The 25792-nt window shown below is 34.6% G+C and overlaps 1 protein-coding gene across 1 annotated transcript; it reads left to right on the plus strand.

The window, feature by feature from the left end:
* Nucleotides 1–3322: 3322 nt before the first annotated feature.
* Nucleotides 3323–16248, plus strand: LOC133203456 (uncharacterized). The gene is made up of 3 exons (XM_061339235.1): nucleotides 3323–4265; nucleotides 14477–14740; nucleotides 16049–16248. Exons 1-3 carry the CDS (start codon nucleotides 3437–3439, stop codon nucleotides 16246–16248), a joined length of 1293 nt encoding a protein of 430 aa, XP_061195219.1. The 5' UTR covers nucleotides 3323–3436.
* Nucleotides 16249–25792: the final 9544 nt, after the last annotated feature.

The following is a 25792-nucleotide window of genomic DNA, read 5'->3' on the forward strand; positions in this document are numbered from 1 at the left end:
AGAAAATGTACAGTTTCCAAATTTCATTCAAGAAAAAGAAAATGAATGGAATGAAATTTGGAAACTGTGCATTTTCTTTTTCTTTTATGATTATATATATATATATATATATATATATATATATATATATATATATATATATATATATATATATATATATATATATATATATATATATAGAATATTCTTCAGAACAGCAGGGCCATGATTAAAATATCAGAATGTATAGGAAGAAATCTTGGATTAATATAATATGCAAGTATTCTGAAGAATATTTGTTTCAGGTATAAAAATTTTGTGTAGGAATATATGTGGAAAAACTTTAAATTAATTGTAATTAATATTTAATTAAAATTTATCTCAAGAATAGCCTAGGCATGATTATTTCTGTTTTTAATAGCCAAGCAACTTCAGGTAATGCAGATTGAAGATTGTTTAAATTATGACCCCAGAGATAGTACGAGGCCATACCAATCGGGTAAAAAAAAGTGTTGGAATATAGAGGGGAGAAAAATCTTTTTTTGAAGAACAGCATTGGTACTGTGACTCAGGTGAGCATTGTGGCCCAAGGGCTTCTTGATTCACGTTTCATTGGATGGGACATTCATTTTCTATGGACATATTCATAGATCAATTTCGAAGTTTATGAGACTATGACCTTGGTTGTACTTTTCAAGAGGCATATTACATTGACCTTATGTAAGCATTAAGATACTTGTAATCAAAACATACCCGCAACAGCATTATTTGTACATGTACTTCCGCGTGTATAGTGTTTGACAAGGCGATTGTATACTTGTATATAGGTTAATGTTCTGAATTTGTTTTGACAGATTCCCCAGGATGTGCTGAGGAGTTATTAAGAGGATGAAGAAATCACCACCTTACAGGTTATCATAATTCCTTCACATGCAAAAGTTCATAAGGCCAAAAATAAAATTAGTCTATAGTTCCTCAGGCACCACTGCATCAGGTCAAACATTGACGCATTGATCAATTTTATTGTCATATTGAAAAGGGAAATAACTCAATTCTCTATTTTTTCCAAGCAGAAAAAGAAAATTGATTTTTTCCCCTTTTCATACATGCTAATAAAATACGGTTTTGTTAGCTCACCTGATTGAGCTTTTCTGATCAAATTTTGTCCATCATCCATCTAGCTGTCTGTCCGTCCATTCGTCTGTAAACTTTTCACAATTTCAACTTTTTCTCCAGAACCAATGGCCAATTTCAACCAAACTTGTCACAAAGCATCCCTGGGTAAAGGGGATTCAAGTTTGCTCAAATGAAGGGCCATGCCCTCTTTCAAGGGGAGAAAATTAAGAAATAGTGAAAATTGGGTGGGGTCATTTAAAAATCTTCTCAAGAACCACTGGGCTAAAAGAGATGAAACTTATGTGAAAGCTTCCTGACATAGCATAGATTCAATTTTGCTTAAATTTATAACCCCGGGGGTAGGGTGGGGCCACAATGAGGAATCAAATTTTTACATAGGAATATATAGGAAAAAATCTTCAAAAATCTTCTCAACAACAGCAAAGCCATGATAAATCATATTGATATGGAAGCACCCTCAGTTAGTGTTAATCCAAGTTTGTTCAAATCATGACCCCCGGGGGTTGGATTGGGTCACAAGGGGGATCCAAGTTTTACATAGGAATATATAGGAAAAAAAACTTTAAAAATCTTCTCAAAAAAACGCAAAGCCATGATTAGTCATATTGACATGGAAGCATTCTCAGGTAGTGTAGATTCAAGTTTGTTCAAATCTTGACCCCAGGGGGTAGTGTGGACCCACAATAGGGGATTAAACTTTAACATAGGAATATATAGGAGAAAATCATACAAAAATCCTCTTTTCAAGAATAGCAAATCCATGATAAGTCATATTGATATGGAAGCATCCTCAGGTAGTGCAGATTTAAGTTTGTTCAAATGATGACCCCCGGGGGTAGGGTGGGTCCACAATGGGCTATCAAAGTTTAGCATAGGGATATATAGGAAAAAATCTTTAAAAATCTTTTTTTTAGGAACAGCAAAGCCATGATAAGTCATATGAATATGGAAGCATCCTCAGATAGTGTAGATTCAAGTTTGTTCAAACCATGACATCTGAGAGTAGGTTGGGGTCACAGTGGGGGATCAAAGTTTTACATATTAGGGATATATAATAGAAAAAAATCTGCTGATGAAGAACAGCAGGGCCATATTGACTCAGTTGAGCACTGTGGTCCATGGGCCTCTTGTTATATACACAATGTATTTCTTGTAAAAACGGTATTTTACAGATTAACTCCTTATTAAAATGTTTGGACTAAAATTAATTTAAGTTGAGTCTATATAACAATTAATATGAGTCTATATAACAATTAATATAAGAGTACAAAAAGTAAGAATAAGTAGATGTCATTATTTTGTTGACTGACAAGAAAAAAAGATTCAGATAACACCTTTAAATAAAAGAAGAAGAAAAAAAACTGCCTGCTGCATTGAATTTTTGGCCTGAGAAACTAAAGATGGAATTTTTTGGCCTAAACTATAAAAGTAAATGCAGTACATTTGTAGATGTACATGTTTTGTTCTTGTTTTTTTTAACAAACAATCAAAATTAAAGCTATCTTGATTTGAATTTTGTAATTTCAAAAAATAGACATGATTTTCTCATAAATAAAATAAGGTAAATGAAATATGTTTTTGTAAGAATGATAAATAATAATGTCCTTTGTTTTTTTTTTTTACTCACTAGGACAAAGAAACAAGATGAAAAGAACAAACAAGTGGTTACCAGATACAAGAAATCGATGTGGTAAACATTTCTCTGTTACTTTATATAACTGTGTTACATGTGAAACACACTATAGGTCATGCGGTTAAATATAGAGTGTGTCATATAATAATTAAGAAAATCTATATTTAATACTGCACAACCTTGTAACTTATGAATTAATATTTGTAAGAAGACAGGGTTTATCATGATAATTCTTATGTAAATTAAGTTGACTCACTGGACTGTAAATACAATGAAGGTGAATGTAATGTTTCAAATGATTTCATATTATCACCTACAAGAATCTTAAAAGTCTTCCATTATTTCACAATTTATATATGTGTTTTAATTTGTGAATATTTATCTGTTAGACAGGTTTGATTGAGAACACTTGGAGGCTGCTATTGATTGAGACATTGTAAACATTCAGCACCCAGTGTAAAGGTATTTAATATTTTTATTTATATGTGTCTTAATTCTATTAAATTACATAAGTTCTTAAAACCAATACATTGATACATGTGTACATTGTAAAGAGAGCCCTGTTATTGATGTAGATAATTATAACACAATGTTGTAATTTACAGAGAGATCTCCCTGACTGAGGAAATCCACACGGGATTCTGTTATAAAACCACAGGATAAAGATGAAATAAATGTCTGCTGTCAATGATGTATAGATTAGTGTTACAGAAATCTGTCACAGTGACAGGTGTTAGACGTGGTCTTCATATTTCCCGTGTATCGTCAGACCGGGTCTGGATCAGTGATTATAGAAATCTCATCTTGACAAACACAGCAGGTGATAAACTACATCATCTGACAGATATAAAACACAATGGTGATGGAGTACACACAGTAACTAGAGACGGTGATTTAATTTATATAGACAGTGACTATAACATCAACAAACTGTCTACAGATAACAAAGTAAAGACCACATTAATAAAGTACACAGGACCATGGGAACCACAGTGTGTCTACAGCTCCCCCTCTGGAGACCTGCTGGTCGGGATGTGTCATACTGATACAGATACAGGCCAGGTAAACCGTTACACTAACACAGGACAACACCTACAGACCATACAACACGACAACAACACAGGTCAGGGACTGTATAGATATCCTATCTACATCACAGAAAACCGCAATGGAGATGTTATTGTGTCTGACTGGGACCGTTATGCTGTAGTGGTGACAGATGGTGTAGGTAGATATCGCTTCTCCTACACAGGACCTCCATCAGGATCACGACTATATCCACAAGGATTCTGTACTGACGCGCTGTCACACATCCTGGTGTGTGATGATAGAACCCACTCAGTACAGATACTGGACGGTGATTGGAGATTCCTATCACAGATAGAGACACGACAACACGGGATAGACGGACCATACAGCCTGAGTTATGATGATAGAACACACTGTGTCTGGATTGGATCAGGGAACAACAACACAGTGAACATTTACAGACTTATACATGACGACTCCCTGACTGGTAAGTAATACTAAAGTATGATTAGGTGTTTTTTTTAACCATATTTTGTGTGTACAATTTATTATATTCATTGTTTTAATTATAATTATTACAAGACATTAATGAACAATAATTATTATAGTCATTGTTCTTAGTGTAATTACATTACATGGTTAATTCAATTCTAATTTGTTGCAATAAGTAACAAGGAATATTTCTAAGGTGAGGATATATAAATTATACACTGTAATTTATAACTAAAGTACATCTTTTTTGTATTATATACTTATTATTTAATTAGTTAAGAGTTCTTATAATGTGTACTTGGTTTAGTTTATAACTTTGTTATGGTAGACAGACTACTGATTTGTACAGATCAGACTTGACATAGATTCTGTCCTACACTACAATGTCTAAATGTTCTCTGACTGGTTAAGGATATGTTCAATGACTCTCATTGATTTTGTCTTCTATTTGGACTGACATCATAATTCTATAGTAGGCACTGCTAAAGTGAGGAAATGAATACCAGTCCAGTTGTCTGGTTTGTTAGTTAACTTTATAGATCCCTACAAATGTCAGGAAATAAAGGGTATACAGTTGTAAAATGGGTGGAGTGGGTGGGGTGGGATGGGGGTATTGGAGATTAGGGGTTTGGAGGGGTCAGTGTCATAGTTCGTAATGATAGTTGATATATGGTTCTTTCAATACTCCATTCAAGCAAAATACAATGACAGTGACTACAATATTTTAAACTTTTAACAGATGACAATTTGTACAAGTTGATGGATATAGACACCATTGATATGAACACAGCTCTGTCTAGGAATGTTGTGTATTTCTGTAGCAGGTGTTCAGTAAATCTACACTGTGTACTGGGTTGACATTCTACATGTATGCCAAATTTCAGAATTATTTAATTTTAGTTAAGACCTGTTGGAAATGCAATGAAATAGTGATTCATTCTAATGATATTGATGTGTGAAAGTAAGCATCTGTGAGAATAATTCAAACATTGAACTTAATTTATACCAGTGTACAAACAAGTTCATAGCTTACTAAAAACAACTGAAGGTTACATGGTTAAGGTGAGTTTAAATACAAACAGTAAAAGTTGTACCCTGGTATTTGACATTAACTCTCTTTTCAAAATCCTTATTACACAATTAAGACACGACCCCACGACCACAGTCACCTGTAAACGAAGTTGGGGGGTGTATAGGAATCACCTTGTCCCTCTGCCTGTGCAGTCTTCCATGGTGTGTAACTTTGTAATGGAGAACCATTGGATGCATTATTAGTTACATGTATCTAGGTCCAATCAATGGTGTACGGGGATTTACCCCGGGTTTTATTCAGTACACCCTGAGGGTAAGGCTAAATCCTCGTACACCCTTAATTGAACCTGGATAACGAATTTATTTCCTATGTAAACAAATAAATTCTTTGTAAACACAATTCCAATCAATGGTGTTTCAAACTATAGATGAGATTTACTACATGCTGCAATGCATCGTGACGTCATATTAATTGCTTTAAAATTGTGATAGAAAAACTATGAATTGTGAGGTCATGTTATTTACTCTGGCTCAAGCCAGGTGTACGATAATTTACACCCGACTTGCTAACCAATCAAATATCCAGTGATTTTTTTTGTTTTTTAAACCACCACCCCCTCCTTTTGAATTGGGAAAAATTAGCGACATTTTCTTCAAATTGGGAAAAATCATTTATAGTAAATTAGAATGCCAAAAAATGACATAAAATAATCAAACAACAACAGTTTTTGTTTGATTTTAACTTTAAATTTGATTTAAATTCATCAAATAATCATTTAAAAAAAATTAACATCAACATTTAATTAAATGTGAACATGGCTTATATTAGTCACACCTTGTAGCTTCTTTTTTCTTGGAATTGCTTAATTGTCTAATTGCATAAAAAAAATAACCAGCATTTAGACTTATAATTTAGTAAACTGTCTTATATTGTTAATCAAGTTTACAGACTTTACTGTTTGTTTTTTCCTGATTTTAGTGAAACCCTATAGTGTTGTCCATTTCCTGATATTAGCCTGACCCTCTATGTAATAATGGCGGTCAAACCAAAATCATCATGTCAACATAGAACATGACTTGTATCTGGGAACTATTTACCAATTCATTTAGGATATTATAAGCTACGTATCTGCTTATATGGATATCTGCATTGTTTTACACATTCATTAAAAAATTGGCTGCATATGCATGGATTTGGAGAATAAAATTGAAGTATATAAACGTATTTACTCTGTCAGCAAATTTAGCGACTTTTGTTAAAAATTTTAACATATAATTTCCGTATGTTTGAAATTGGGAAAAATATGCTAATAATTGGGAAAAAATAGCTAATTTTTGTGAGGGGAAACAGCCGAATATCGGTAGCATTTTGACCTAAAAAAAATCACTAGCTGGATTTTTTATGACCTGAGGGTGTGTCACGACCTTAATCAAGGTCATTCTTGCAAGTTCTAGGTCACTAAAAGAAAAAGTATAAAACTCTTCTCCAAGCTATACCTTTGAAATGGAGAATCATTGGAAGCTTTTAATTGGTACAAAGATTGTTTATATCTGAGTGTTTTTGATGATTGACTTTGACTCAAGGTTGTCTAGGCAAGTTCAAGGTCACTGGCACAAAAAGTATATAACTCTTGTCTGGGCTATAACTTTGTAATGGAGAATCAATGGAAGCTCATGCTTGGTACAAAGTTTGTTTATGACCTGAGGAATGTGTCATGACCTTGACCCATTGTAATAGTGACAAGTTCAAGATCACTGGCAGAATAAATTATAAAATTCTTGACAGATTAAAATTTTCTAATTAAAAAACATTAGATGTCCATATTTCACTCAAAGATTACTAATGACCATGATGACCAGAGTATGTGTAAAATTTTTGGTCATTTTGGCAAGTTCAAGGTCACACTTACAAAATTGCAAATAGGCACTTTAGAAAATGCAGCGTAGGTTATTTGTGAGCTTGCTCACAGTACCTCTGCATGGTTCATGTTTGGTATGTTCCCTGTTACAACCACTCTTAGACTAGTGTAACACACACATGTAGCTGTTGCCTGCGTGGCGCAGTGGTTAGAATGTCTGCTATAGAGTCACAGAGTAAGGAGCTGATCCTAACGTCGGGGGTACAAATCTACTGCTGGACGTGAGACCAGCCCTTAGTATGAGACCATATAAACCAAGGTCCTGTGTCGCAGTAGGTGTTGGCATGAAAGAGAACCCTCACCACTCAATAGCCCTGAGTGCCAAGCAAAGATATAAATTTACAGCCCTCCGTTGGCAAGTGGTGGTGTCTCCATATGAGTGAAATATTCTTGAGAGGGATGTTAAAACAATAAACAAACAAACACACATTTAGCTCATTTTGTAACAGGGTCATAAGAAAGTAAAGCTATTTTGTGTGTGTTTTACCTGAGTCATAGTTCTAATGGTGATTTGTCCCTTTGTTAATCCTGAGATACAGTAAATATCTTTAATTCCTTGTGTTAAAAATTTCTAGATTTTCTTTGTTAGCTCACCTGAGCTGAAAGCTCAAGTGAGCTTTTCTGATCACCCGTTGTCCGTCCGTCCGTCCGTCTGTCCGTCTGTCCGTCCGTCCGTCTGTAAACTTTTCACATTTTCAACTTCTTCTCAAGAACCACTGGGCCAATTTTAACCAAACTTGGTACAAAGTATCCTTGGGGGAAGGGGAGTTTAAATTGTTAAAATAAAGGGCCAAGTCCCCTTACAAGGGGAGATAATCAAGAAAAGACAAAAATAGGGTGGGGTCATAAAGAAATCTTCTTCTCAAGAACCACTGGGCCAGAAAAGCTGAAACTTATATGGAAGCATCCTGGGATAGTGTAGATTCTAAATTGTTAAAATCATGACCCCCGGGGGTAGGGCGGGGCCACAATAGGGAATCCAAGTTTTACATTGAAATATATGGGAAAAATCTTTAAAAATCTTCTTCTCAAGTACCACTGAGCCAGAAAAGCTGAAACTTATGTGGAAGCATCCTGGGATAGTGTACATTCTAAATTGTTAAAATCATGACCCCCGGGGGTAGGGCGGGGCCACAATAGGGAATCCAATTTTTACATTGAAATATATAGGAAAAATCTTGAAAAATCTTCTTCTCAAGAACCACTGGGCCAGAAAAGCTGAAACTTATGTGGAAGCATCCTGGGATAGTGTACATTCTAAATTGTTAAAATCATGACCCCCGGGGGTAGGGCGGGGCCACAATAGGGAATCCAATTTTTACATTGAAATATATAGGAAAAATCTTTAAAAATCTTCTTCTCAAGAACCACTGGGCCAGAAAAGCTGAAACTTATATGGAAGCATTCTGGGATAGTGTAGATTCTAAATTGTTAAAATCATGACCCCCGGGGGTGGGGCGGGGCCACAATAGGGAATCCAAGTTTTACATTGAAATATATGGGAAAAATCTTGAAAAATCTTCTTCTCAAGAACCACTGGGCCAGAAAAACTGAAACTTATGTGGAAGCATCCTGGGGTAGTGTAGATTCTAATTTGTTCAAATCATGACCCCCGGGGGTAGGGCGGGGCCACAATAGGGAATCCAATTTTTACATTGAAATATATAGGAAAAATCTTGAAAAATCTTCTTCTCAAGAACCACTGGGCCAGAAAAACTGAAACTTATGTGGAAGCATCTTGGGGTAGTGTAGATTCTAATTTGTTCAAATCATGACCCCCGGGGGTAGGGCGGGGCCACAATAGGAAATACAAGTTTTACATTGAAATATATAGGAACAAGATGTGTTTGTGAAACACTATGCCCCCGTATGGTAGCTTATGTCGAAGGTTAAAGTTTCTCAAATGCAAGTCAAAATCCAGGCCAAAAGATAAAAAATGTTGATACCCAAAGAAAGATCTTGTCTCGAGGAAAACACCTGTGAAATTTGAAAGACCTAGATACAACTGTTCAAAAGTTATGGTGAAGGTTAAAGTTTTTTAAATAAAAGTCAAGGTCAAGGTCAAAGTGGTCGGTATCCAAAGGAAGACCTAGTCACAAGGATTACATATGTGAAGTATGAAAGCCCTAGCACCAACCATTCAAAAGTTATGGCCAAGGTAAAAGTTTTTCAAAAGTAGGTCAAACTCCTAGGTCAAGGTCAAAGGGTCAAAGTGGTTGGTATCCAAAGGAAGGTCTTGTCACAAGGATTACATATGTGAAGTATGAAAGCCCTAGCATAAACTATTCAAAAGTTATGGCTAAGGTTAAAGTTTTTCAAAAGTAGGTCAAACTCCTAGGTCGAGGTCAAAAGGTCAAAGTCGTTGGTATTCAAAGGAAGGTCTTGTCACAAGGATTACATATGTGAAGTATGAAAGCCCTAGCTCCAACCATTCAAAAGTTATGGCCAAGGTTAAAGTTTTTCAAAAGTAGGTCAAACTCCTAGGTCAAGGTCAAAAGGGTCAAAGTGGTTGATATCCAGAGGAAGGTCTTGTCACAAGGAATACGCATGTGAAGTTTGAAACCCCAAGCTCCAACTGTTCAGAAGTTATGGCCAAGGTTAAAGTCTCATAAAATTTTGCAAAAGTGGGTCAAACTCCAAGGTCAAGGTCAAAAGGTCAAATATGATGGTACCCAAAGAAAGGTCTTGTCACAAGGAATACACATGTGAAATATGAAAGTCATAGCTCCAACCAATCAAAAGTTATGGGCAAGGTTAAAGTTGACAACAGACAGACAGACAAACAAACAGACAAACAGACAGACAGGACAAAAACAATATACCCCCGGGATCTTTCGATCCGGGGGCATAAAAATCTTTAAAAATCTTCTTCTCAAGAACCACTGAGCCAGAAAAGCTGACACTTATGTGGAAGCATCCTGGGGTAGTGTAGATTCTAAATTGTTAAAATCATGGCCCCTGGGGGTAGGGCGAGGCACAATAGGGAATCCAAGTTTTACATTGAAATATGGGAAAAATCTTGAAAAATCTTCTTCTCAAGAACCACTGAGCCAGAAAAGCTGAAACTTATGTGGAAGCATCCTGGGGTAGTGTAGATTCTAAATTGTTCAAATCATGGCCCCTGGGGGTAGGGCGGGGCCACAATAGGTATTACAAGGGGGGAAGTCTGGTAATGAACAGCATGGCCAAAGTTACTCAGGTGAGCGATGTGGCCCATGGGCCTCTTGTTCCTAAATGTCACAGTGGTTTTATAAATGTTTAAAAATTATTTATACGCAATATGATATACTTTAAAACAGAAATGATGATATGGATGAATATTTATCTCAATACATGTGAATTAGTGTGTAAAAATTCCTGGGGTTGTCTTCATATTGGCTATGTTGGTGTTGACTCTTGTCTTTGGGGCGAGTTTTCCTGATTCCATTTCAATTTCATGGTCATTGAATTTCTCAATATTTAATATTTTGATTGAAAAAATATTCTTAAAATTAAAAAAGAAAGATGTTTGAAATTATTCATAACACATGTATCATCATGATCAAGTAATTACCAGTGATTTTTTAGGGCTGATTTGGGGCCGAAATTCGGCCCCAGTCCCAATTGAAAATATGCCTGTATTTTCCCAAAATGTATTGAAAGTTTTCCCAAAGAAAAACTTGCAAAATATGTGATTAATTTCAGTTTGTTTAGTGCATGTTTTTCAGTGAAGTTCAAGCAGGTTTTGTTGTTCAGCCATGTTGGATTTCTTCATAATTTATAGATATTTCATACCACTATTGTTCTTGATATAAGTAATTAGATAATTCATACCAAGAATAGTCTTGATTTGTTATAATAATTGTTTGTTAAAGTAATACAAAGACAAAAACAAAGTTTTTTGACAATGCTTTTTATGTGACTGGGTTTTCTTGGAAATTCCAAATTTAGCCTAATTGACGCTGGAATTCCCAATTCTGAGGGCCCCAGCCCCCAGTCCCAAAGTACTTAAAAAAATACTGGTTACTCTATGCCAGTGCTACCAAAGTAAGAGACTTCAATGCATTTTTATTTTGATCAGTAACAGCTATAGGGCTCAACATTAACTTTCAGCCTTACAACTTCACTAAAGAACTGGACCTCATCTTCACTAGACTTGACCTCAAATTCATTAGTCCTGACCTCAGAATCACTAGTCCTGACCTCAAGTTCAATAGTTCTGACCTTAACTTCACTAGTCCTGACATCATCTTCACTAGACCTGACCTCATCTTCACTAGTTCTGACCTCATCTTCACTAGACTTGACCTCAAATTCACTAGACTTGACCTCAAATTCACTTTTTCTGACCTCAAGTTCACTAGTCCTGGCCTAATATCTTTAGAATATTAAATGACTCATTTAATATTACTAGAATAGAACTTGTTTGTCAGTCCAAATTTTCTCAACCAGAGAGCTATAGTTCTGCAGCTACCTTGAAGCAAAATAAAATAGACCGTACCAAACTTTTACTAGTCTGAGTCAGTCAGACATGCCTTAATGTGAAGCCCTGTAGTCATGTGTATTCTGTGCTGAAATGTAAAGAAATTAAATCATGATTATATATGGCTTTTATGCCCCACCATGAATATGGCCGGGGCATATAGTGTTTGTCATGTCGTCTTCCGTCCTTCCGTCTGTCCTTCCGTCACACTTTGCGTTTAGCTCTGTTCAAAGCTCAGTTTCATAGAAACTATCCAAGATATTTTTATCAAACTTCATATGCTGAAAGATATTGATGAGAGCTATGCAACTGCATCAACATTTTTTGACCTTGACCTTTCCTTTGACCTTGACTTCACTTTTCTTAAATTAGTGTTTAGCTCAGTTTTAAAGATACCATTCAAGATAGTGTAATCAAACTTCATATTTTGAAACATACTGATGTTAGCTATTCAACTGCATCAACATTTTATGACCTTGACCTTTCTTTTGACCTTGACCTCACTTTTCTTAAATTAGTGTTTAGCTCAGTTTTAAAGATACCATTCAAGATAGTGTAATCAAACTTCATATGCTGATACATACTGATGAGAGCTATTCAACTGCATCAACATTTTATGACCTTGACCTTTCTTTTGACCTTGACCTCACTTTTTTTTAAATTAGTGTCAAACTTCATATGCTGATACATACTGATGAGAGCTATTCAACTGCATCAATATTTTTTGAACTTGACCTTTCTTTTGACCTTGACCTTACTTTTCTTAAATTAAGAAATGAAAGTTATATTTTTTTCTTTGACCGACGTGTCAAAGAAAAAATTTGGACAGAAAACGTCATCAATGCGCGTAGCGCATTGATGAAAACGTTTTCTGTCCAAATTTTTCTTTGATACGTCGGTCAAAGAAAAAAATATTACTTTCATTTCTTATCATTTAATTATGATTTTAAAATAATAAAATGAAACTTTCCTTCAGTTTACTATTTTAAAAATTTACGCATCAAAAACAGTGCGTAGAAATATATATCACAACAATGTTACTGAAATTAAAAATGGCTGTAGGCCTAACGAAGAAACAACGTTCTCAAATATTGTCGAGTCACTACCAACCTTTTCTAACAATAATTAACAGTTCTTTAACACAGAAAACTTACCTGTTGTGTTATTATTTTTTGCTATAATTCCCAATGGGTATATTTTCCCCGGTAAGCTATCTAGGTTCGTAAATTTAAGGGATCCTAACAACTCTTTCTATAGGTCACAGAAATATTGGATTTCATTTGCGCATCTCTTCATCTGAATTTCAAACCGAACGTATAAATCTGTCCATACTGTAAAATCTGAAAGAGTCTGTTGCCCACTGTTTAACATTGAAAGAATTCCGTCCTCATTCATGCAGTGTCGTTTTTCTCGATCATTCGATTCCTAAGAATTAACAGATTAACGGCATTTCCCCGCTTTGGTAGCATAAAAACATTTCTTCACAGTTCTATTTTTCATACCAGTTACCTCAAAGTCAAACATTTAACATAGGTATGCTGATTTCTTTCCTTCTTTCCCATTACTGTATTGTTTTCATGCAGACGATCTGATTTGTTTAGCAAAGGGGGATAATTCAAAAAGAAACGAGAGTAGAAAATAAGTCAGGAACGTAACGGACAAGTTTCGAAATTCAGGAAAATATCCATTAGAGAAAAAGTATTTAATTGTTCCTTCATGAACTTCTGGAAGCGGGAAATATACATGTAAAGACAGCCAAAGTAGTTCCGGCTGCTAAGTGCAAGCGAACTCCAAATTCTATTGATGCAGTTATCAAAAGAATTTTTTTATCCAATCAGAATCAATTATTTTATAGAAATTAAATGATTTAGTGTTTAGCTCAGTTTTAAAGAAACCATTCATAATATTTTTATCAAACTTCATATGCTAATACATACCAGGGATGGGCACGATTACTGAAAAAATGTAATCAATTGATAATCGATTACTTAGAGGAATTTTGTGTAATCGATTATTAATCGATTACACTCATTTTTGTCCTGTAATCGATTGTAATCGATTACTTTGGAAGATGTAATCGATTAATAATCGATTACTTCCAAGTTTTTATCCCTTCAAAAATCAAAGCGATATTTAAATGGTAAATGTTGATGTTATCCACTGAAGTTTGAATGAGTTCCTGCAGTTTCAGTGCAGATTCTTTTAAGGTTTTATTCTGGCTAACATTCTCACTAAATGCCCAAATGAGGGATTCTCTACCATGGAAAGTGGAGACATGATTCCTTCAATAAAATATGCCAAGGAATTAACTATTCCTTTCCACCTTGTATCTGAACCTCCATATTTTTTGACTTGTTGCAAAAATTATTTAATATTTTATTGTGAATTACTTCATTAGAAGTATTTGGGCTGCCCGTATGTTGTCAGTACACATTAAACATTCCTGTGTACACGTGTCAGCTCAGTTTTAAAGAAACCATTCATAATATTTTTATCAAACTTCATATACTAATACATACTGATGTAACCTTTTCAACTGCATCAACAATTTTTGACCTTGACCTTTCCTTTGACCTCGACTTCACTTTTCTTAAATTAGTGTCAAACTTCATATGCTGATACATACTGATGTAAGCTATTCAACTGCATCAATATTTTTTCACCTTGACCTTTCCTTTGACCTTGACCTCACTTTTCTCAATTTGTGTTAAAATGTTGCATTACTAAATAATATACCCTCGGCGGGGCATTCATGTCCTATGGACATATTTCTAGTTATTTATTGCTTTGCAGAGTTTCTGAGGAAGGAGAAGACAACTGTTTTTCATGCCAGAGGAATACTTGTTGGATGTACCGAGGCTGGAAAAACAACACTACTGAGGCGATTAAGAGGGAAACGACAAAATGTAGGTGAAGTTACAAAGTCATTCAGGGGAATAACAACACTGCTGAAACGATTAAGAGGGAAACGTCAAAATATCAGTGAAGTAACAGAGTCCACTAGGGGACTGGAAGTCCATCAGCATCTCTTCATTGTGAAAGATAGAATTTTAGAAGGTAAAAATAATTTCTGATACATATTCATAGCTTTCTCTCGAGGTGCATGACAGTCGTATTAAAAACACAATTAACTACTCAAGTCATTAAAAAGTAGGTGTCATTACTGAAATGCGATAAAAATTTAATCATAGCGGCAGCCCATTTTGATCATGACGCAGCTCGTTTAACCATGGCGTAAATAAATTTAACCATGGCGGGCTACCAAGGTAAAACCCCTTGTGGAGAACCCTGTAAGAAATATAAGCCTTTATGTTCACCTGGAAGGTCATGTGAAGATGAACATAACATAATAAGCAACAAAGTAGGGAGGGGGGCTACATTAATCAGAGATGCATGGACGATGCTTCTAGTATGTTTCATTGTACCAGCTAAGATTTCAGATGCTGCAATTTCAGCTAAGGAATGACCAGGTTAATGTTTTTGAGCAAGTTTTTGGAGCAGTTGAAGTTTTTTGAGTAGGTCTCCTTTCCAAGTAACCACCAGTATAACTTGCATGGATGATACATCTGAGGATACAGACTACCAGACTTGCTTCGGTTCCTGGATCTGACCTACATTTTCCAGATGAGTAAACAGGTTAAAGTTTTTGGAGAAGGTCTCATTTCCAAGTAACTATAAGGCCTATATTGACCACACTTTGCATGGATGGTACAAAACAGCGTCTCAACTAATTTTTTATTTGTCTAAACTATTTTTTTTATTCAAATATCATCTTTTCGAGGTTTGATTATTAATGGCTCATTCTTCAACTTACAAAAAACTGTCCTGAAGCACAAAATTGAAATGATAAAATTTCACTTTTCAAATTTGAGCAGAATATAGCTGAATTGGTAAACAAATTTTACTGAAATTCCAGATTGAGAGGTTTTTACTGAAAATATTTTAAAATTTTCCATCGTCTTACCTGCATTGTTGCAATGCCATACAACTTGCACAACTATATGCAAATGCAGATTATAAACATTTCTCAATTCCTCAATGCAGAAATTTCATGACCACGTAGTGTGAATGCAGGCTTCATGTATGTTGAATTATTATGTCTGTCAATGCAGGCATTGACCGACTCCAACGTCAGTCAATGCAGGCATTGACCAACTACACAGTCAGCCAATGCAGGCATTGACCAACTACACAGTCAGCCAATGCAGGCATTGACCAACTCCAACATCAGTCAATGCCTGCATTGGCCGACTACACAGTCAGTCAATGCCTGCATTGGCCAACTACACAGTCAGTCAATGCAGGCATTGGCAGGCATTGGCTGACTAAACAGTCAGTCATTGCAGGCATTGACCAATACCACAGTCAGTCAATGCAGGCATTGGCCAACACCACAGTCAGCCAATGCAGGCATTGGCCGACTACACAGTCAGTCAACGCAGGGATTGGCCGACACCACAGCCAGCCAATGCAGGCATTGGCCAACACCACAGTCAGCCAATGCAGGCATTGACCGACTAAACGGTCAGTCAATACAGGCATTGGCCGACTACACAGTCAGTTAATGCAGGCATTGGCCAATACCACAGTCAGTCAATGCAGACATTGGCCAATAGCACAGTCACTCAATGCGGGCATTGGCCAACTCCATGGTCTTTCAGAGGAGGCATAAGTTGACCCCTCAGTCTCTCAATGTAGAACTTGGTTGACTTTTACAAGCTTTTTTATCAAATAAGGAGTTGTTATCGTTAACAATTTTCACATCATGGATCAGTAGAATTATGAACAATTTCAGATTCATTTGAAATAAATAAGTTAATATGCAGCCAAGTAATTCTTAATACATTAAAGAATAATGGACACAAAATATCTTGTGAGTGAAACTTGATTTTTTTTTTACAGTAGTTTGATGTAAATTCATTTCATACGGGTACATTTAAAGGATGCCAGCATGAGAATGATCCTAACTGCTAAATGTCTACAAAGAACTGTATGTGCTTAGTACCTGATAAAAATTTACATCATTTCACTGCGGGGAACTTGGTGATATTCCAACATGAATGAAATATTTCCGAACACATCGTACACAAATAATCAACTAAAACAGAAATATCAATTGGTAGTTAAAATGGTCGAAATTGTCCTGCAATACATAAACATTCGGGTCATATTAAAAGAGTTTTTGCTCCTCTGTCATTTTCTTTTCCTTCGGTCTGCATTGTTAGTTAAAGCCTGTATATTCCTGAAAAAAAAATGCAGTGTTGGTAAAGTTATCAAGAAAATCTGATCATAATTACTTTAAAAAAAAAATTATTTATGATAATTTTTTTCAGATATATTCTGACAACCATTTATTTTGACTATGTTTATGGCTTGAAACAGTTGGATAAACAAGTACTGAGTAGTTTGAACTATTGTTTAAACTATAGATATTATTGGAACAGGGGTGGCAATTTTTTCTAAGTTGGATTAATTATACTTATGTATTTTCATACATTCAAAATTAAGACAGAATATTTATATCCAGGATGGTCAGAGGCAGATTATTTATTTTCTCGCCAGTGGACATTATTAATTTTCATCATTTTTAAGGACAACATATTTTTAAAATCTGCAGGACCCCCCCCCCCTCCCCCATTTTTCCCAAGAATTAATGAAATGGCCGATCCCTGACATTCAAACAAACAAACAAAAAAAAAAAATAAATAAATAAATAAATAAAAAAAAAGAAAAAAAAGAAAAGAATTTAAAAAAAAAAAACAACTCTACCAGTGTTTTCTTCTGTGACTTTTCCACCAGCTCACTGTCTTCTGTATTTCACTGGTTTCTGGAAGTTCATGATCGTTTTATAGGTACCGCAGGTCGATTTCAAGTCTCTTACATTCGCATCAATTTCACATTTACCGTGGCAAGCCTTGTGTCCTAAAAATAAAACAAAAATATTTATAGCCTTTTCAATTCAATCTTGGTTAAGGAAAAACCTATTGAAATCACATTGTATTTAGGATTTTTTTAAAAAACTTATCACAAATTATTTCACGATGGTTCAATCTTTTGAACGCCTCTGTATTAAAAGTGAAAGTAACATGCGTGTGTTTTGATATTGTTTATAACACTGTATAAGTAAGTCAAAAGCAATTTTATTTATTACTGGTTAATAAAAAGACGCAAGAAAAACTTACTAATGACGAACGCATACACTCAATCATTATAATCTGCTGATCGGAATAATGCGTGGGCTCGATGATCCATATACATGTACATGTACGTACTCTCTCTATGTACATACAGCCGTAGTACGTAAATGCGTATATTCTTTCACTAAGATACACATACATGTAGGGCTAAATACAAGAAATAAAATTCCGTCCTTTCTTTCGTTATATTTAAACGGCCTTCTACAACTGCTAACGTTTCGCGGATTTTAGTTTCTGTTTGAACACAGTTGAATTCAATGTATGTGACGTCATAAAGGCACGTTGTGTTGCTCTCAACAGTTAGGCCTATTTGAAGATTGACCATTCACTCAAGTAACAAAGATGTGGGCGATTACAAAAAATTGGAATTGTCATTATGCAGTGGAAAACAACACCCAGATGTGTTTTTCTTTTCTTGAAGCAAAGCTCTGTCCTCCATCTACACGTACGGAAGTCCAACCTCTAAGACCTCTTGATTGTAAGTAACACATGCATCTGAGTAAATATGTATATGAATATACATATATAATTTAATTTCGTATGTATTCTAGCCTCTGATTGGTTAATATCCAAAAAGGAACACAAATTATTTCTGTATAACCTGGTTTGGTATGGGGACAACCCCCCCCCCCCCTGACAACCAGCTGAATCATCTGTATCCATAGAATCCTCTCATTTCCAGTCCTCGGGATTCATGGAAAATTCCAGATTTAATAAATGTACCTTTAACTTCAAACAATAATTCGATCTTACCACATGTAAACAAGCTGCTAGGCCTATGTATCAGTTTTTACCTCCCCTCGCTTCCCATCACTTCCGTTACTTCCGTTACTAAAACGAAATTTTACACCCATAGTTATTTAATGATTTTAAAATTAAATTATAAGGAATGACTCTAATTCTTGGCCAAATTATTCGAGTATAACCTGGTTTGGGTCAGTTTACACTGTTTTATAATCCGCTTCGCGGATTATAAAGCGTAAACTGACCCAAACCAGGTTATACTCGAATAATTTGGCCAAGAATTAGAGTCATTCCTAAAATATATTTGTGTTAATTTGACAAATGCTTATTTCAAAATAACTACTGTATTTCCGAATTAATTTCTTAAAGGTGTTTAAGGTTATTTTTAGGATTCGGGATTTTCCAATGTTTAGAAGTATAGCTTCTGTTCGAAAGTACATGTAAATCGTACGTTGTTTGTTTTTTATGCAGAAATCATGCATATTCATTTTAACTGCAAACGTGTACTTATTCAATGGGGTCATAATTCCGTGGAATCACAATTTCTGCTCAATCCACTGGAAGAAAATTACGTGGATTTCTTAAATTGCCACTATATACCTTAAATATACGGACCTGAGTTGTCTCAGTTTCTTTGGACCTTATTATATTAATGATCAGAATTAACAATTTTTTTTTTAAATTTTCCACAGCAATTATATTTGAAGATGGAAATGAAGAAAAGGGACTTCGGAGCTAAAAGAACCTCTGTAAAAAGTTTTATGCAGCCAGAAGATTGTCTTGATGCTGTGAACGACTATTGGTTAGTGAATCTAAAATGCTTGGAAATAGTTTTTGAAGAAAAAAAATACATCTATATGCAATGCTAAACTTTGCAAATTCAATGTTTTTTTAATCTAGGGATTCTTAAATACTTGTCTATTTTTTTCTTAGCAGATTTGAAAGTGGTGAGTGAAACACAGATGGAATCTACGGCTACACTACACTACATTATGTGATTTTTCTAGGAGATCTGAGCCTATTTGTTGGAATGGTGGCGAAGGACCATACCTTTAGGTTCTGTATTTTCAATATTCAATATTGTGACTTATCTGGTTGCTTGATTTCAGTTTTATTTAAATTAGAAATATTTGATAGTCATTATTTATTACAGGATTTTCACTGTTATTTAAGGAATTTGTTCATTGAGTCATGAGTGTGCAAAATACATTAAATTGAAAATCTGTGCCAGAAGCACTTTAATAGGAATTAGCATATAGAGCATATTGCATCAAATAAAATGTTGTGACAAGATGAGTAATTGTAATTATTTGATAGAAACAATGCCGAAAATGAAATTTACTTGAAACAATTTTGTGTAACGAACTCCGAATTTATTTTTCAGGTGAAGTACTGATAACTGCACAGAAACATAAACATACAATAAATGGAGAAGGAATCAGAAAGACAATGTTCTGGCAATTCAATAAAATTGTCCAAAACTATTTTTTAAAAATCATACTTTAAAATTACATCGTTTCATTTCAGCTCAGATTTCTGCTTATTCTTTTTTTAATATAAAAAATAAAAGTTAAAATTGTTGTTGTATATGATGTTGCAAGTTGTCAATGTAAGTAAAAAACAAGGGAAAAGGATCTTATAAGAACCTTCATCTTTGTTTGTTTGTTTTGTTTGTTGTTTTGAACATATTTTATTGACAATGTGTCAAAGGGATTGGACACAAGTTCTAAAAACTTAGATAGTCCTCTCCCATCTTTAAATGATTTCTGGATGTCTGCATTTAAAACAAGGATGATATATATTTTTGAAAGGAACAGATTACTTGGAAGAGTCTCCCAATTCCTGTATTGGACTTTGAGAGAGTCGCCCAATGCCTGCATTGGCTCTTCTGAGAGTCGCCCAATGCCTGCATTGGACTTTGAGAGAGTCGTACAATGCCTGCATTGGCTCTTCTGAGAGTCGCCCAATGCCTGCATTGGACTTTGAGAGAGTCGTACAATGCCTGCATTGGCTCTTATGAGAGTCGCTCAATGCCTGCATTGGACCTTGAGAAGTCGCCTAATGCCTGCATTGGCTCTTATGAGAGAGTCTCCTAATGCCTGCATTGGACCTTGAGAGACTCTTCCAATGCCTGCATTGGACCTTGAGTGACTTCCAGTGCCTGCATTGGACCTTGAGAAGTGACCTAATGCCTGCATTGGCTCTTATGAGAGAGTCGCCCAATGCCTGCATTGGACCTTGAGAGAGTCTCTCAATGCCTGCATTGGCTCTCATGAGAGTCGGCCAATGCCTGCATTGGGCTTTGAGATAGTCGTACAATGTCCGCATTGACCTTTTAGAGAGTCAGGCAATGCCTGCATTGCCCATTGAGTAAAAGAGAGTCCCAATGCCTACATTGGCCCTTTAGATATTCGTGCAATGTCTGCATTGGCGAAATGAACAAATTCCTTTGACAGATTGTCATAAAATTCTTGCATTGGCTTAACTATAAAAAGATTTTCAAAATTTTTTACACATTGGTGATTCTTAGCGGGAATTTACAAATAATATTTCATTTTCGTAATAATCGTCACTGCATTGCAAGTTTATTTATTTTCCAAGTGTTCAAATAGATTTTGTATTCCTTTAACGCTAAATTGCATTAGTCTATTATATTTAGAACAATTTCAATTGTATATGTGATAAAGATAAAATTCAAATCAGAATGAGAAGAAAATTGCAAAAAATTGAATGAACACATAGTCAATATTTCCATAAAGACTTTTATCACATGAATTTGGAAATGGGCAATTTAAACCATAAAATGTATTTCGGTATACTTTTGTAATCATAAACAACTTCCTTCATAAATTCGTTAAATTACATTCACTCTGGTAGTAGAAGCCAAGATTTCTTTCCACATTACCTAAAATATTGAACTTAAATTAAAAAAAAAAATAATTAAGACATATAAAATTTAGTTGAGACTCCATTACATCTAAGGATGCATTCATGTACTACTGGACTTACTACAGATGCTGGTTCTGACCTACATTTTCCGAATGAGTGACCAGGTTAAAGTTACAAGGACATAATTACAAAATAGTGAAAAAATTATGGCATCTTTTAAAAATCATCTTCTCAAGAACCAATAGGCCAGGAAAGGTGAATCTCATATGGAATCATCTTCAGGTCGTTTAGATTTAAACCGAAGGCTCAAGTGAGCTTTTCTGATTGAAAGGACAAGGTATGGTAACTGCCAAATCTGGCCCCTTATTATCAGAACACAGTTAAAACTGTGATAGTTTGTAGCAAAGAACTTAAAATGATGCTTGTTTTAAAACCAGGACTAATTTTGATTCAAAGCTTACACGGAGGACACAAGAAGGTGAAGAAGTGAGAAATTTCCCCGAATTTCCTCAATTATGGTGGAATTTCGTCAAATTTGAGATACTTTTCACTTTGGAAAACATAGAGCACAAGATTGCCTATCTGAGATCTTATACACAATATGCATCTGATGCAAGTGTATGAAATATATAAATTTGGTAGATAGGCAAGCTTGTGCTCTATGTTTTCTGAAACAAAATGTGCTGTAAAATTGATGAAAATTTGCATAAAAAATGAGAAAATTCGGAAATTGACATATTTTCTTACCTTCCTATGACCTCTGTGTATGCCATAACTTGGAACAATACTCATATTGGGCCAGGGGGAACAACAGATTTTTATTGATAAACTGTTGCATCATTAATAATAATAATAATAATAATAATACTTTATTTATAGAAGGTAACCTGATTAGTGCAAGCACTAGTCTTCCTCAGGGCCTTCTTTATCACACATATACAATGTATATATACAATAAGCACAAATCACAATTATGAGACAATAAAATATAAACACTATGTTACAATAGAATAAATAAAACATCAAAATTTCATTAAAAGGTGGAAAGGGTAGAGTACCGGGGGGGGGGGGGGGGGAGTAACATATTTAAATTTATGTAGAATCAGTACGTTTCGTAACTAAAAAATTTTCAACCTTACTTTTAAATATTGCAAGGGATTGGGAATTCCTGATACTAATGGGCAACTCATTCCAGATAATAACCCCTGAATATTGTAAAGAATTTTTAAATAAAATTGTTTTATATTTTGGTAAACGAAGTTCTGAATTTGTCTCTGAGCGTAACGTGTATGATCCAGAACTTTGAAATTCAAAAAAGTCATGCATATAGTCAGGAGACATACCATGAAATGTTTTGAACATTAGGATGCTTTTCTGTAAATATAGAAGTTCATAAACCGTTAGCCAGCCTAAACTATTAAATAAGGGCATTGAAGGTGCATCATATTTTTCATTTAAAATAATCCTAGCTGCTCTTTTTTGAAGTCTGTATATTCTGTCGATGTGAGTTTGAGGAGAGTTACCCCAAATGGATAGACAATATAAAATTGATGGTAAAATAAATGCATTATAAAATAGCTTTCTAGTATGCAGTGGAAGGAACTTTTTAATTTTTCGTAAAGTAAATAATTTATATGTAAGAGTTTTGCAAACTGCATCTACATGACAAGTATATTGAAGAGTATGATCAATGTGAACACCTAATAATTTCTCTGTTCTTACGTTTTCAAGGGGATGACCGTAAAGTTCTAAATGAAGATTAGCATTTTCTAATTTTGATTTCTTTTGTTGTGTTCCCATTAACATACACTTTGTTTTATCAGTATTCAAAATCATCTGATTTTGTTGACACCAGTTTTGTATTTGATAGAGGTCATAATTAAGAGTTGTTTCAATACGTGAAATATTGTTACCATGAAAATGCATTGTAGTGTCATCAGCAAACATATCAATATTACAATGTTCAACAGATAATGGTAAATCATTGATGTATATCAGAAATAATAAAGGACCTAAAATAGAGCCCTGTGGCACACCTGCTGTGACTGGCAGTGATTCAGATGTGTATGCACCAATTTTAACACTTTGAGTTCGATCATATAAATATGATTGTAACCAATTTATTGATATTGGATCAAAGTGATAGCATTTAAGTTTTCTAATTAGTATATCATGATTTACGAGATCAAATGCTTTGCTAAAATCCAAATAAGTAATGCCAACGAAGTTTCCTTGATCTATCGCATGCAGCCAATTCTCAGTTAGTTTTGTGAGAGCTGTCTGGCACGAGTGAAATTCTCTAAATCCAGATTGTGCTTTCATTAATAAATCAAAATGAGAAGTAAAGATGCGTATATTTTCTGCTACATGCTTCTCTATAATTTTCGATATAGTTGGTAAAATTGAGATTGGGCGATAATTTCCTGGGTCAGATTTATCACCTTTTTTAAATAGAGGAGTTACTTTTGCGACTTTTAACTGTGAAGGAAAGGATCCCTTGATTATGCTAGAATTTATTAGATGTGTTAGAGGTTTGGATATTATACTAGCTGAAAGTTTAAGCAATCTAGGTCCAAGAAAGTCTATGCCGGCAGATTTGTTTACATCAAGCCTCTTCAACATATCATGTACTTTTGCTTCATTAATCAAAGGAATTTCAAAAAAGTCATGATCTCCAAGTTTTGTCTCAGTGTATCTTTTCAATTTTTCTGATTCAAAACTATTTAACGAAAGATTATTTAATAATTTTTTGGGAATTTGTGCAAAATGTTCATTAAAAGCATTTGCAATATCCTGTAAATTATCAAGATCTAGCCCATTATATGTTATATTGGGAGGAGATGAATTTTTATCTGATTTTGAGGCCAGCTGATTTAAATGACCCCACATTTCCTTTGATGTAGAACTTTTTTCAATTACTGTTTTATAATATGTACATTTTGCATCATTAATTAAAGAGGTGACTTTGTTCCTCCATAATCTAAAATTGCCCATGTCACCCTGCTTATGGAATTGATCTCGTAAATTCCTAGCATCATTTATTTCTGAAGTCAACCATTTAGTGCGAAATTCTGTTTTCACACGCTTTGTTTTAACTTTTGCATGCTTATTAAGTTTAGAATTGAAAATTTCATAAAAACAGTTTAAGATGCAGTAACTTGGCACAGAGTATCCTTGGGGAAAGGGGATTCAAGTTTGTTCAAATGAAGGGCCTCACCCACTTCTAAGGGGAGGTTAAGAAATAGTGAAAAATTTGTGGGGTCATATAAAAACCCAAAGAACCACAGGGGTAGAAAAGATTAAACCTATACAAAAGCTTGCTGACATAGTGTAGCTTCAATTTCGTTGAAGTCATGACCCCCATGATTAGGGTGGGATAGGATGGGCAATCAAAGTTTAACTTCAGAATATATTGGTTTAATCTTTAAAACTCTTCTTCCCTAGAACAACAAAGCTATGATTTGTCACATTCACAAGGAAGCATCGTCAGGTAATGTAAATTAAGATTTGATAAAATCATGAGACACCCTTCCCCCTGGGGAAGGCTGGACCACAACAGGAGATTTAATGAAGTTATACAAGCAGGTGCCCTGTGTGTCGATTATTTTGAAAATCTTATCTCGCAGAGGTATTTCCCATGTGATCTAAAACTATTAGTCAATTTATCAAACCTATTCCAAATCTCACACCTGACTTGTGTATTTTTGACTTTGATTGCCAATTAATTAAATTATTAGAATTTATAATTTCATAAATACATGTATCATTTTATCCTGACAAATTTGGACTTTTAAAGTCATCTTAGTCACTCTAATGACACATTGCTTTCTTTGTTGGCTGTTGTCAAGCAGGTGTGTGTGTTATTTGCAAAGATTTCCACAAAAATTGAGTTCATCCACAGCTTTGCTCCGTATCCCCCTTGTTTGATTTTTTAGTAAGAATTATTATTGTAGCGAACCCATGAAAAAACACCATAATATTAAGCTAACCATGTAACCAAAATTACTTCATCATTCTACGATCCATGACGGAACATGAAAACAAATCTAAATATATGTAGAAATTATGAAAATGCAGGTTGAATTTTGTATTTCTGCATGTACATGTGTGTTGAACACACCATTTGATTTCACCTCTCTATCAATGTGAGGACAGTATACATAATTATTAATATACAATAAAACATGCTTATTGGAAACTTGATTACAATAAAGAATGAATCCTCATAACACTGCTTTCTCGCCCCTTTTTAAATGCAGAATTTTACCTTTTCAAATCA

This window comes from Saccostrea echinata, unplaced genomic scaffold, assembly GCF_033153115.1.
Source record: "Saccostrea echinata isolate AGI-Se365-2 ecotype Australia unplaced genomic scaffold, CSIRO_AGI_Sech_v1 ptg000051l, whole genome shotgun sequence".
Lineage (NCBI taxonomy): Eukaryota > Metazoa > Mollusca > Bivalvia > Ostreida > Ostreidae > Saccostrea > Saccostrea echinata.